The sequence below is a fragment of the Leuciscus leuciscus genome, assembly GCF_965113295.1.
Source record: "Leuciscus leuciscus genome assembly, chromosome: 5".
Classification (NCBI taxonomy): domain Eukaryota; kingdom Metazoa; phylum Chordata; class Actinopteri; order Cypriniformes; family Leuciscidae; genus Leuciscus; species Leuciscus leuciscus.
The window spans coordinates 21,786,856-21,802,568 of record NC_138729.1 but is presented as its reverse complement, the minus strand read 5'-3'; the positions used below and the strand labels follow the sequence as shown (position 1 = coordinate 21,802,568).

General features: G+C 38.6%; 1 protein-coding gene across 4 annotated transcripts in view; it reads right to left on the bottom strand.

The window, feature by feature from the left end:
* The window catches only part of mef2cb (myocyte enhancer factor 2cb), a 78,970-nt gene that overhangs the window by 41,081 nt on the left and 22,176 nt on the right, over window positions 1–15,713 (bottom strand). For all 4 annotated transcript variants that reach the window (XM_082170025.1, XM_082170027.1, XM_082170026.1 and 1 more), the window contains one exon: window positions 5,491–5,681. In XM_082170025.1, the coding sequence (XP_082026151.1) occupies window positions 5,491–5,544 (54 nt within the window). In that variant the 5' untranslated portion in view covers window positions 5,545–5,681. The remainder of the gene's footprint in view (window positions 1–5,490; window positions 5,682–15,713) is intronic.

The following is a 15,713-nucleotide window of genomic DNA, read 5'->3' as shown; positions in this document are numbered from 1 at the left end:
TTGGAGAGACGCCTCTGTTGTCATGGGTGGCTGAATCAAGCACCGTCTCCATGCCATCACACCATCATGAGGCAGAGATGAAAAGAAAGGTAACAGAAGCCTACTGAACGTGTGGTGCCTGCATTTGCCAAGTCAGTTAGAGGGGTGACAACCACATGCATGTTGAGCGCCAATTAAAGTACGTACTTCTGAATGAACTTCCACCATACGGAGACTTCCACACAGAAGTAACTACTGACCATATTTATTGAGCCTTTCTGCTGAAGAAAATCCCAAAATGTAATTTTTGTCATTGTTCTTTTTGCTCTTTGTAAACCATCATAATTCCCTTCATGTCCTATTTAAGTAAACGAAAATTAAATGGAATACAAAATTACAATGAAATTTTCTCTTATTACTTCTTTTCAAATTTGGTCAGTAAGATATGCTCATTAAGGTTGCATTAATTTGATCAAAATATAATAAAAAGTGTTTTATTTTATTATTACTTTAAATGTAATTTATTCCTGTGAAGGAAAAAGCTGAATTTTCAGCATCATTCATCATTCTATTCAAGTCTTCAGTGTCACATGATCCTTCAGAAATCATTCTAATATGCTGATTTTAGTGCTCAAGAAATATTTAATATTATTATAAATGTTGAAAAACAATATTTTTCAGGATTCTTTGATGAAATTATTTCAAATAGAAAAGTATTGTAAAACTATAAACGTCACTGTATATCCACTTAATATTTATATTATATCAAATATTTGTTCAATGCTGCACAATAACAAGACGGCATTAAAGACTCCATACCATTTCCTGAACTCATCGAGTCTATGAGACAATCATCTGTATGTGTTTGATTTTATTTTCCAAGACAAGTCAACATCAACAATGTTTATTCTTCAAGTAGAAGTAAGCAAATCTCTCATCGCCCTTTTCGCCCTTATCAACATCAGACACTATGTCCCGGCCTGTCCTGCCATCATGGCAGAAGAATCAGCATTGAATAAAATTGAATTTGAAATAATTATTAAATAGATTCATCTCTCTCAAACGTGCCTGTAAGTGTACGCTGTGTATTCAGCAGTGTGAAAATGAGTCAGTAAGCATGCTCTTGTTAGCGATGTGGCTAACACTTTTATGACACAGGGGGTCCTTTCATGTGACGTGCCCAGGAAAGTGTTTGAGTGGCTGAGGGGAAGAAAGCCAGGCTCCTCACACTGATGCCCTCTGTCTAAGCTTCTGGGCAGCTAGTCAACGCCAGGGAGGCCTGCTGGAGGAGCCTTGCTCTTCGCAAGTGTTTTCAGGAGGTGGGCTATAGGCAGCCAAAGTGGCCGCCCAGGGCGGCTGAGGCCTTGTGCCCATAAGCATGGCGCCAGAGACAGGGTGGGCCGTAGGGAAGCTGCCAATCTGGGAGAGGTGATATCAGCAAGGAAATGATGGGAGACGACAGCTGGGCCAAAAATGTTTGAGCATTCAGACATTAAATGTTTTAAAAATATGATTTGTATGGACCGAGTAGGTTTAGGTTTTAATAGTGTATTCAAGCTCTTAGCGGTTAATTAATGCAATTCAAATAAAACTTTATATATATATATATATATATATATATATATATATATATATATATATAAAAAAAGATAATACTTTTTAAATAAAAAAGTAAATGCAATAATTTTAAGTACAGAGGAATTGCATAGGGTTAGGGATAACAAAAAAACTATTTCATATAAACTACTGTTCAAAAGTTTGGGGTCAACAATATATTTTTTAATAATTTATGTATAATAAATATTGTATTACGCATTTTGTTTCCACAAAAAAAATAAGTAGCTATAAAAAAATAAAAATATTCCTTTAAGTGCATACGTTTCTTAAGTAAATCACACGACACTGAAGACTGGAGTAATGAGAAAATCCAGCTTTGTTACCACAGGAACATATATATATATATATATATATATATATATATTTATATAGATAGATAGATAGATAGATAGATAGATAGATAGATAGATAGATAGATAGATAGATAGATAGATAGATAGATAGAGATAGATAGATATAGATATAGATATAGAGATAGATAGATAGATAGATAGATAGATAGATAGATAGATAGATATAGATATAGAGATAGATAGATAGATAGATAGATAGATAGATAGATAGATAGATAGATAGATAGATAGATAGATAGATAGATAGATAGATAGATAGATAGATAGATAGATGAAACTCTGCTACAGAATTTAGATGCATTTACATGAAAAAGAGCAAACATCTCAAGAATGCAGTGCTTAAGGTAACACCATTGAAGCAGTCTGTTGTTTATTTGGCTTCGGTATGGAAAGATTTCCTTAAAGAGGAAGTGAAAATATGCACAGCCCCAGCCACGTCTTCAACACATTAAGAGCTAGAGGGGAGAGAAAAAGCAAAATAGAAATGAAAAAACCCTTTGTAAGTCAAAGGTCCCCCATTCTTGTCTTGTGATGTCTGTCTTCACGGTTCTCTTGTAATACAATGAAGCGGGTTGTTTGCCACAGCCCCAGATGAATGGCAGCAAGAGGACAAGAGTCAATGATAACCCTTGTGCCAGCTGTCGAACATGGCGTATAGTCTATAAATACTCAACAATTTATGATGCATGTTTTCAGCAAAGCATCTTCTGACCAAAACCTCTCTAGAGAATTTATGAGCTTATTTTTATCACTTTGCAAGGCCACAGTATGTTTTGGCATTGCTTTTTATTAAAGTTGTTGACATATGGCTAACGATGTGGTCATACTAGACATTAAGCATACAAAAGTATGACAAATTTTGGCAAAAGGATAAATGTCATGTTCTAGGGCTTCTGTGTTTAATAAGTAATGCATTACAAATAATTATACAAATTTGAAATGTTATCTACTCCATTATCCCTTAACACTGCAATCGTGCAGCTTAGAAGTTTATTTTTGTAGTGTGCCAAGAGGTCAATCCCACACAGTGTGACGCATCTGAACATTCACAGAACAAAAGTAGCTACTTAATTAGTATAAAATGCTTAATTTCAACCATATTTAAAGAAACTGGCCAAAAGGAAATAAATGTCGCTGTTTTCTTCCTTTGTCCCCCTACTTTATTCTTTTCTATCCCAAGACCTGGAAATCTGTGGCATTGACTCTCATCAGGTGTCCTTCCTGTATCAATCTCTGATCTTGAAGTCTGGTTAAGGGGGAGTGAGAGAAACAGAGAGAGAGAAGGAGAGGAGAACAGCGATAACACCAAGACAGGATGCTCTCTGTGCAATCCGATAGCTTCGCCAAAAACATCCTGACCTCAGCCCCCCCACTTCTCTCCGTTTCTTTCCTCCTTTCCTTTTCATCTGTGTTTATGATTCGAAACTCTGTGTCTCAGAGCATTGAAAGGTTATGTAAAACCAAAACATTTACCTGAAAAGGAAAATTCTGTCACTATGGACTCACTATATTTTCTGTGGATGAAAAATTGAGAAATTTGAAAATTAATGCAGTTCTTTTCCATTTAATATCGGTTGATAGTGACTGCATGTGTCAAGCTCTAATAAATAAATAGATAAATGAACTACAAAAAACAATTAAATAAAATGAATGCAATTGATTTGTGTGGGACTGAAATATAAGATATATTATAATCTTCCCATCACACATTTTAGGGACCAATGACACAAAATATCACTGGTTCTCAGATGGATTACTTTTATGATGCTTTTCTTGTACTTTTTTTGGAGCTTGATAGATATGAATGGTCATTGTATGGAAAATAGCTGCATTAAGACTCGTGAAAAATGTGTGTTAAGTTGTACTAAAATTAGTCAAATTGAATAAATAATGACAAAAACGTATTTTCTGGGTGAACTACTTCTTTAAGTGCATATATAATCACCAATAAGACTTATTTTTCATAAACAAACCTTTGAAATTCAAACTATATATCTACGTTATACTCAGAAGCACATTCAATATGATGCCTTGTTAACATCAAAACTTGTTGGTTTTTCGAAATAAACAGAAACAGAGAACAGAGAAGTTTCTGGTTTGAGAAGTACCTTGACTCATTCTTTCAGCGTTTGGCATGAAAGCCCACATGCATGTGAGCCTCTGGTTTCCTCAAGGGGGAGAACTTACTCAACCCACAAGTACTGAATGACTAATGCCACTGTGCCCCCTCCGTCTGCTCCGGCTGACACGCCCATTACTTTCCTCACCCGCTTTTTTTTTTTCTCACTTTCTCCTCCACTTCTCCTCAGGCCCTCACACTATCTTCAATAATTGATCAACCCACCCAAGGTCCAGACAGCAGCCATTAACTGCAGCAGTATGGTCTCACTCAGTCATATCAACTGTTAGTCAAGTCCTTTTCCCAAAATCACATCTTTTTCTTTTTTTCTCCAGACCAGACTGAGGAACTACAAATGTCTGTTTCTGTGACAAAGTGTCATCCTGTGAAAGGATGTGAGGACTCTGGTTGACTGTTCAGAGAGTTTTTAGAGAGTCAAGTTACAACACAGAAGACAAATAGAACAACCTGAAACTAGTCAAGGTTACTTTCTGTCAAACTGCAAACTGCTTTCCAGGCTTTACTGACTTTTTTTTCTTTTTTTTTTATATAAGGGGGACAAATGTAAATGTCAAGCCTAAATAACATTTATTGATCTTGCAGTAAAACAAGCGTCTATGTAACCGGCACCAATACGATCAATACAACTACAGTATCTGCTATGCATAATATCTGCCTGTTTTTGTGTGTTCCTGACTTGATTCTGTTTCACGGCCAGAGAAATGGAGATACAAAACAGAACGTTTTTCTAATTGTTCAAATGTGAACGAAATAACAAAATTAGTTTGAAGACCACTAACACACACAAAAAGCCAAATTAATTATTTTAAGATTTTAGTGTCATCCATGTAGAAGAAAAGAGCTTAAACTAGTCAAAGCTGGTTTGGTCTACTTTGCTGGATTTAGAGGGGTTTTGGGCACTTGTCTGCTGGTTAGAAAACCATCTTACCAATCAGCTTAACTAGCTAAAAACCAGCTTGGCCAGAATTGGAGACCTACCAGTCCGGCATAAAACAGCTAAAACCTTGAGCAGTTTTTTTATTAGAATTTACAATTTATATTAGTATGAACAGGATCTCAATGATCTGAGAGCCGAGTTGAAGAGGAAAACTACTAGCTAAGGCAGGAAGGGCCCCTGGAGGGCCATCTTTTACCTCTGTGTTGACTCCACCTAAAGCCCTGAAGCATGTGGCATCATTCCACCATTGCCATCTCTGTGTGTTTGTGTTCTCCACCCACCCTGCCCCTGCTAAAGTAATATTCCACAGCAGTAAGCAAGAGGTGGCAGCGTGCGAGGACGCCGACAATTAGCGTGCGCACACCACCTACTTAGTCTATTTTAGTTCGAAATAACCCATCAAACTTCCGTGAAGGAAGCTGTCTAGAGTTAGTTTTTGGCTCCTTCTGGTCAGCGTGACTCACCTGTCTGTTGCGTTCATCCATAATCCGTGTGATCTGAATCTTTTTCCTCCCCATTGTCCCCGTCTTTTCGTCTCTCTCTTTCACCAATGAACTTTATTCTTTTGTCCCTCTGTTTTTGCTTGCGATTTCTTCAAACCAGGCTTTCTTCTCTTGACTTCCTCCGCTCACTTCAAAGATTCCAGTAGCTGTACCTGTGAAAGGCAGAGAGAGAAAGGCATTAAGTCAGATGAAAAATGGCAAAACCGCAACGTTAAAAAACAGGGAAAGGCAGAGTCTGAGCCACATGGGACAGCAAATAAAGACAAAAGAATCCGTAGACGTTTCGAGGCAGCGCTGTTTTCTGCCATCAATATCATGCAAATCAGATTCTTGCGCTTCGGCTGCGACTATGAGGGTAGACAGCACTGTCATGCTCTCTCTACAGTCACAGAGAATTTGACAGTGTTTTGGAAGTGCCACTAACTTAACAGCTCTAATCATTTGCAGTGTAACGTTTACTGTCGCCTGAACGACAAACAGCGGCGCTTTCCTTAACAACAGCGGTGTAACATCGCATAGAATTGTCACTAGCATGCTGAACGAACACACTTGCATTTCCCTTTTAGCTGAAATTTTGTGTGAACGCAACAAAACTGTGGCTGAGCTACGGTGCCCCGAACGACGAGGCTTTACTATCCACGAATCATAAGATCTGAAGAAGAACCTGAATGGAAACCTGGGCCATCCTGATTTAGCCCTCGTCAAACCCGCTCTGGAATACGATCCCGCTGTCACGTCACAGCTTCTCTCCGTCTCTCAGGGAAAAAGGTGTGCGGGGCCTTTATCAGGCCCTCCTGCTGAGCTTTTTGAAAGGCTGCCCTCACCCGAGAAGCTAACCCAGGCTTTCTATAAAGTGCTCACAGCTCAGATCCACACAGTGCGAGAGCTCGCGATCACAGAACACACATGTGCGCGCACCAGTGTTTGTGTGCATGTGCGCACCTCTTTGGTGCCGTAAAGTAGGCCAACCCGATTCATCTCTGGGAGGAGCGGCAGAAGTGTTGTTGTGTTTTATTCTGACAGTAGAGGTGATAACGTCCCTCGTTATGCAAATGAGCGTCCCATTATTTAAGCTTTCTGTAATGCAGTAAAGCTGTCAGTGGTGTCACGTTAAAAGCCCTCCATTGCTTTCTCTTTATTCTCTGGCTCTTTTTCTTCTTTCTGAACCAGATTTCACCTGCCAGAGCAAGCAAGGGACATTGATGTAGATACACCTAAAGGATACGCTGCGCTTCTCACGTCTCTCTCCGTGCTGCCATGCTTCTCTCATTTATTAATAATCAAGTGTTTATGGGTGGAGTAGGGGTTTGAAAGTGTTCGAGAGTCTTTTCCATGTCATATGAGTTAAACCGCAAGCAAACTCTAATTTCATTGGCTGAGATCCATCTTCATTTCATAGGATGCTGCTAATCTACGAAATTCCGCACATAATTGTTGGATTCCTTTGGTGTTGTTGAAATAAAGTTGTTAAATACATAGTTTCTTCGCTATAAATACAACCTTGTGCTGATGCTGATATAATGTATTTTCCATTGTCTCTAATAATAACTGTGAATAAGATTACACTCTATTAGCATACAAACAAGAGCGCTCTGTACTTCACTAAGAGTTGTTAGCTGGACTGTTAGCGAGCACGTCTTAATGTCTATGTGGCGAAATCCGAAGCGGCTTGATGATTGTTTAGAGGACCACTGTAAAAGACATAAAACAAGGAGCAAAACAACTCAACTACAAGCTAGTGATAATGACTGGACACCCGTGTAAATATTTACCTACTGTGCAGCCAGCAGAACCTGGCGTCACCGAGTGCGGTTTCGCTGCTCGCATTTGAAAGCTGATTAAGTAGTTAATTCAATCAAAACAGGGTCTTTGGCTGCGAATCCAAGAGGAGCTTCCTCATTGATAACGACAGGTCCGTAATGCCCGAGACAACCACGCCACAGTCTCAACATGGACCTGCTGTGCCTTACGTCATTTTAAACATTCTTAAAGGGCTTCATCTGGACACTGATTCCTGTTTACAGTGGCACCAACAATTATTAAAGTATGAACTTTATAGCATAAGAGTTGACAAAATATCAAAAGTGATGATAGACCTTGATAGAACTTCACTTTTTAAAACCATTCATTCATTCTTTCATTTCTGTTTTTTTGTTGCAATAACCTCACATACAGCTTTGGACACGTTCAAACAAACAAACAAACAAACAAACAATGCAGTATTGTTATTATTTTTAAAGCATTAAATAATTTTATTTGTACCTAAAAGTAAACATCTCAAAAAGAGAAAATAAAACATAATGCAATAAAAAGTACAATAGATTAAAGAAAATCAAAAAATCTATACATCCAAATTAATACACATAAATAAACGATTTTAAACTATTTAAATACATTTGTATTTATTTATTTATTGTTTATTTATTTCTGACAATATATTTATTGTCAGAAAGTCAAATTAATGTGACAAGGTTTTTATATTTTATCTAATGCCTGCTACAGACTGTGCGATTTCAGCAATAAGATCATTACTAGTATAGAAGTAATGGCTAGGCTAATATGCTAGTAGGCTAGTATAGAAGAACGCAGGTTAGTACAGAAGAATAAAACGTAATACGCATGTGCTAGTGGTAAACAAATAGAGCAAGATTTATCGCACTTTGGCAATTGTGGTTTTTATGTGCGCTGGAAAAAAAGAGGAGGAAGCGAAAGAGGAGAATATGGAGAGGCGGTCATGGCTATGGGAAAAGAAGCCAACTTGGCATGCTGATTTTGCAAATGGAGCTTGAGGTAAGTAGTTTTAAGTTTTAGTGCCATGTTTCATGACACTGTCAGAAAATTATCGCAGGCTATCTTTGGTCGCAAGACCGCGACAACGGCCGTCTTTGAACCTCTTTTACTGTATGACGTAGGACCATCGTTTAGGAGCCACGACCACAAAAATCACCACCATTGGTCATCTTTCATCTGGGACTGCCCAAAATCGCACAATGTGTTCCGGGCATAAATCATAAAGTTCTCTCTCTCTCTACATCATCCCCTCCTTCACATGTACACATGCTCACACTCATCTGCTTTCAGATTACCACAGATGAGCACAATCCAATTTACACCAGTAAAGCCGAACTACAGTGCAGACAAGCTGTGGTTGATCAGTAGCCAGTGGCGCTTTACATGTAAATAAGGTTCGACTCTCATCCAATATCTGATCAAATATGTCTGATGCACAAGTGTGGCTGAATCCTGCCGAAAGCACAGGAACAAATACTATGTCAAATATGTGTGTGAGGAGGTTTTAAAGCTTATATGTGCAATTATACCAGAGAGAGAAAGAGTGAGGCGGAGAGGGACTACTAACAGGCTTTCTCTGCCATGCTAAGCCAATTCACTAATCCACAGCCAAACCATATGGGAAGGGTGAGAGAGAGGGAGGGAGAGAGATAGTCAAGGGCCAGAAAGATCCCTCCCCCAAAAGAAGCTCAGGACAGGTTTGGCATAGTGTGACAGGCAGAAGAAAGCCTGGAAGAGGGGTCATCACCAAGGGCTGAAGGGTCATTGTGGGATGCTACAGGACAGAGAGGGAGAGATAAGACAAGTTAACCCACAACCTTTCTCAACTGATATATTGGACTCAAAGCAAGAGCACAAAGAGCAAACATGAGCGAAGGGAGAAAACCAAAGGAAAAGCAGAAATATGTGAGCAAGTCTCTCTTGAGGAAAGGGAGGAGAGGCTGCCGTCCACCCTCCCATCTGTTACCCATGCCCCTCTTTCTCTGCCACAGAGCACAAGGGTGGTGGGGGAACAAGGAGAAATCGTGGGGGAAAAGGAGAGAGAGGTGGGGGTGCCGGGACTGGGATGTAATGAGGTGCTGTGTGTTTTTCTCTCTTTCTCTCCTTCTCTCTCTCCTTTTAAGAAATGGAACTGTGAGGGCAATGAGTACGTTCATAAACAGGCACAATTCTGGGTCGGCTCGGTCCCTAGTGTTCCACCAAAAAAAACACAAAAAAAAGTATATATATTTTGCACGCGATTGTATTGTCAAAGTCTTAATAAAGTGAATATGACTACTTCTCTGTGCTCAGCGATATAATTTTGTTAGGGGAAAAAGAAACAAAGCAATTTTTTATATCTCTAAGGAGTCTCGTGTTGAGAATGAAAAATGATTAAGATGCAAATACCATGAATTAAATTTGTAAAAAACAAAAACACAAAAAAAAGTACAGAGATTGTATGTGATAATGAAATACTTGTTTTGATGAGATATACAACTCTGGCAGGTTTCGCTTTTATTGAGATCTGGCGCAATCTGTAAGGTACAGGGGGGTTACAGAGCAGCGCTGCTTGACTCCCACCACATTAAAGTCATCTGTATGTTATTATTACAATCAGACAGGAGCTGATCTTTTGAGAAATCGACCTCAGCACTATGTTGCCACCCTTTGTAAACTCTCTCGCTTCCACTTTCCCCATTTTTCTTTTCTTTTCTTCACAGCACATCTGCAAGACATTTGGTACTAGTGTGTGTTTGAAAAAAGGGCAGTATCCTCTATCCTCGTGGGGAAATGCGGTTGCGAAGATTTAAAATAACATATTATGGGCAAAAAGTAAACCTTTTAGGAGGTGCATGATACATTAAATAAACCCTCACTCTTTTAAAATAAACTGCCATTTCCTTGAAGAGGTCAACAATTTTTAATATGTGTCTTATGAATAATTTGAATAAAATGGCACTTTTGAACCTTCTTGGATGTGACACTTTTTACCACATCTTAATCTTAAGAAATGTTCATGCTGTAATCATTGAAACTAAAATAATATTTATTTACTCCCATGTTTTTTTTCTTTTACACACATATTTTTATGTGTACATATTTAGGTGCGGCTGTTTGGTTTGCACTTAAAACGGGGCAGGGAGCCCGTAGCGAGAGAGTTAACAGCCTATTGTCTGTATAAAGTCATTATGGCCAGTGCTTCTTAAGTGTGGCAGAGTCTGCCTGAGGGACGAAGCTGATGAGTGCCCATAAATCTTGGCAGTGGAAAAGACACAGGATGGTTGACCTGAACCTGAGATCAGGATCAGTGTGGGAGGAACCCTGGCAGTACAGATCTTAATGAGTGCTGGTAAATCCACATACACAGTAAAAAGTGTGTACAACATTTTTACTGCATGTGGATTTAAAAATTTGAATTAAAGTGGACAGGAATAAAAAGGACAGACTTTTCTGAGCTACAACGATACATAATATTTAGGTATATTTTCATTTTACAAGGCTGACTTTGGGCAAATTGACAGAAATGTGGTACCACTAAAAATCTTACACATATTGTATCACAAATTGTTTTCTGACCAAATATAGAGATCAAAGGCAGCTACATAATTTCTAGTTTGTTGCAAGTTTTTGTTAAGAAACAAATATAAAATAAATATTTTATGTAAAAAAAAAAAAATTTGATGAAAAAAGTAAAGAAAACATTTAAAGTAATTGTAAAACTGTGTGACAATTATTCCAATATAGATGTATATATTATGTAAAAATACAAAATAAAAATGTAACAATTAATTCTGTGGATCAGCAGAAAAAAAAAATATGTTAAACTCTCTTTTACTATGATGCAATTCAGATAGCATATTGCTTAACAAGTTTACAGTTTGATACTAATATTTGGACATTTAATGCAGAAAAGTAATTACGCAACACATCTGATTTGGATTCCCCCTAATTTCCACCAACTGTATTTTGATTGCAATCAAAACATATTAAAAGCTACTGTAAGACACACAATCTCATTATTGTTAGGGAGCATGAGTGTCTATCTGGGCTCCGCCATGGTCATCTACACCCCCACTGTATGACTGGATAGTGACAGGAAACATACATGCACACACAGAATGGTGGAAGGATATGACATCAGAAGCCACAGACAATCAAAGGTGTAAAGGTGCTTCCTTTCCTAAACTGTTCCAGCGTACACAAAATGGGAACCAAAACTCCTGCGCTTCCTTCTCCAGGCCAGAAAAGAAGAAAAAAGAAGAGAAGAATAGAGAGAAAAAGAGTTGAGGGCTTGAGCCACAGCTGACTGTAAACAAACCGCCTCCACTGATGCAACTCCAGACAAAAAAAACAACAAAAAAAACCAGCTTGTAGTTTGTACTTTTTAAGCACTTAGTGATGGCCAAAAATGTAATGACAAAGCTTAACAAACATACTTGCAGCGGATATGGTCGAAAAATCACTGCATCCACATTATTAGATTTCATCACACAAAACAACCTCATTGATGGTAAAACTGATTTCACAGCCAAAGTCAACCATGCAAGTCATTTGTTTCTTCATAAACTCATTCAACCCAAAGGAAAATAAGAGCAGAGATGAAGAGAGACATTTTCAAAATGTGAGATTTTATTAGCAAAAGTGTAAAATTATAGATGAACTGCTTTTCTGTGTTTGCAGTGATTAGTGAATAGCTCTTTTCAGGTGCTTTGCTAGATTAGGGCATTGGGTGGAGGGATTTATTTATGTGATACAGGGCACTCTTTCAGGACTCTGCTGCAATACCTTCCTTCTGTCTCTACAGGAATCAACAGCTAATTACTTAAATAGTTCTACATGTACCTTAAAATAACACGCCGGCCCCTCTGACTTCCCCTCTCTTTGTCAAAACAGCTAAAATTCTTGGCATAGAATCATGTAAGACATAAATATGACATGCTCTTGTCAGGTTTGTAGGTTTACACTGCATGCAGCATTATATGGTTTGAATCCAGATTTAAATCACCACCACCATTTTCTACTACTTAAAGTCATATGTTGAGCTCTCTGAAACAGTTTATCGTTTTCCAGTAACATGTAAATCTTTTCGATCTCAAAAACAAACGCTGTGTCCGAAATCGAATACATCCATACTATCCACCTTTTTCCTGACCGTAAAAGTCTCGCCCGACTCATAGTGAAATGATGCTTTATATTTTCGGTCTCGAGTGTTTCTAGTCAAATTAGCGCATTTTCCGAGCTGATAATGTGACGTTAAACCTGTTAACATGGTTATAAAAAAGCACTTGGCACCATAGTGCCATCACTTTACAGTGTCGCAATGACCATCTTTTGTCAGCTCACCCGTCAAAGTTTAACTACATTCAGACAAACAGATTGGCGCTCATATCCTACATACAGATCCCGGTGGGGTACATTATATTATATGGACATTCTTTTCAGATGTCCTGGTGCTCAAAATACGTACCTTCCAGGAATTTTGTGTGTTAACTCTGCGCTCATTTTAAGCTTTAGTAATGTTCAAAAAGTTTCTGTTTAATTAATTCAGTCGCTATTTTTACTCCATTTTAATTATGGGTTCCTATGGAGACCAGAACAGGACAGCATACAAACAAGAAATCATACAAAGTTAGAATCCATCATGGCGGCACTCATCATTTGTAAGGTGGATATAGTATACGAGAAACTATCCCATTTTTCTTTACTAGCACATGAGGCCACGGGAAAGGATTTATGAATCGCAATGAAGCTACGCAACTGACGCTGGTAGGTCACATGACAGAAACAACATGGCGGATGCAGTGCATCCGAATTTCATTCATACTACCCACATTCATACTATGTAGAACATACTTTTTTTAACGGTCGCAAAGTAAGTTCAAATTCAAATGTGGTACCTACTCAAGACAGTATGCGATTTGTTTTCTTTTTAAAGTAAAACATTTTTAAGTGCATAAAGAACTTACACTTTACAACAGCCACACGGCTCTTCCAAAAAAAAATTTGTCTCGTACTAATTTGACATATTGCTTTTTTAATACTTTGTAACAAGGAAGTAAGGATATTCGGTGCAAGGTCAGATGAAAAAGTGCCGTAGTGTTGTAGTCTTTCATATGGCGGCACGTGACCAAGCGCAACAGTGGAAAACAAAATGAAAGGGTGTTAACAGCAGTTGCATCCTTCATGAAGTCAGTAAACAGGGAAGTGTGGCCTACTAAAGCCAGAACCAGGGAAGGTGAGAGCTGTCTTTCAATTAGCGATTGGTTACTGGCCCAAGAAAAGCATGGCACAACATACTATGTCAACTGTAACTGAAAGGTACGCTGAAACCAGCTGCTCAGATGACAGACACATACTGAGTGAATGGTGTCTGATCACTGTCCTGTTCTGGTCGGCCAGCTGTTAGTAAAGAAATAAGGGGGAAATAACAGCCCTGACAGTGGCTCGGTCTTCTTGTGAACAGGGCAATGACCCTGTGCTGGGCACAAAACAGAGATTGCGTGGGTTTCTTTGGGTGGTTTCATCGGTCAGTATGCCGAAGGCATTACCTCAAAGAATCTCTCAGACTTCTGGGTGAGTTCTTAGTACTGTGGAACAGAGTTAAAGAAAGAAAGGAGAACTGAAATAATGTTCAACTACGCTAGCATGTCAAAGAAAAAAAAGTCTAAGACTACGTTCACACTGAAGTGTTTGAGATGAACAACCATTTTTACTAACCGGACTTTCAAATTGTTCTGTTCATATCTTACAGAAGTTAACTGATTAATGTCTGTAGAAATGAATAACTAAAGTCAAGCCCCTTTTAATTGTGAATATGTCTGTAACCATATTGACAGTGACTAAAGTAATTGCCAAACATGGTGACTTGTCAACACCATAAAGTTACAAATGATATGACGCAAATGCACAGTTGGTCTCACATTGTATCACACTAGTTGTTGTCTGACATGTAAGAATCAGATCATTTATAGAAAGCAGTGTCACTCTAGTTGAAAACTGAATTGTGTGTGAACAGGCATATTGATGCTAAAACGGAATGACAATGGTATTCAACAGCTGTGAAGATATGCATACTTTATCGCATTATAAAACTAGCCCAGACACAGCAACCACTACTCTGTACACTTCTGGAGTCAAAACTTAGGTGTTCATTCTCCGCACTAGAAAATTACTATAATGAGTGGAGAACGACAATGTATTGTAATGTTAGCCATGTTGTTGGGGGACGTTAGTTAGGAGGGAAGACAAAGTCATGTGACCTTTCCCTGCAACACCAGAAAGCATGCTCGGATGATCCTCTGATTATTTCATCGCGCATGTTTTTTTCATCCCCTCTTCTCCCTCTGTACCACGGCATTCTAATCAGACTAATTAAAAGCTTTGTTCATTTGGAAATCTCCGATGACAATTTGTTTCACTCTACCCTACAGCGGTCCTGTGAAAAGAGAATTAAATTTGATCTTCTGACAGCAATTATTAAACGCTCCCTCCTGGCTTCAATTAAGCCCAGAGGCTAACGTGGCTCACCAGGCAAGAGCGAGGGCCAAGATACTTCCTTTGCCACTTTATCATCGCACTCTCTCTTTCTTTTCTTTGGATTTTTTTTTTTTCAATTCATGTACAAAAATCTCACTGCATTGATTTAAAGATTGTTTATGTCTTTTTTTTTTTTTGTGGTTCCTTCTTGCAGTGGCCTTACAAGATGCCGGTTGAATGGGGGAGCAAGGGGATAAGGTGGAAAAGGGAAGTTGAGCAACCTCTCTCTGATCAATCGGCAGAGATTGCGAGAAAGTTCTTTTAATGAGTGATGTTTCAGTAATGATGGAGAAACAGTTGGTTACAGATGCTACTTTCACTTTCACTGTAGTCAAAAACAAGCAACAGAAAAAAAAAAAAAAGGTTAAAGGTCAGTCTGATACAGCAATATCATCAAATGTGTAATCTCAAGTATCATTTTTATATGCATAATATAAATGTAGTATTTTGCAATATGTAGCTCTCAGTTTCTCTGTTAAGGCAAATTCTCACTGCACCGACAGACGCTGATCAAAGGCAACCAACAATTCGTCAGGTTTTGTCAGCGCTGGTTGGCGGCTGTTTTCACCGATTGAACATGTTTGTCAGGTCTTGGAATGTCTCAGAAGTGACACTGCAATCTAGTGATTGTCGCCATTGGTCGGTGTCTGTCGGGGCGGTGTGGCTTTTATGGTTGGAAACTCAGCAATGCAAATACATACTTCTGACTGATCTGTGACCTGCTCTTGTAAGCAAATTATATAACTGAGAACCGCAGGGCCACAGTTTCCAACTGACAAAGCAATATTCCCAAATGACTGTTCGCTGTACCTACACTGACCAGAGAAATGAATCAATTCCTACCGTAACATCACACGTGGCATTTCTGGCCCCCC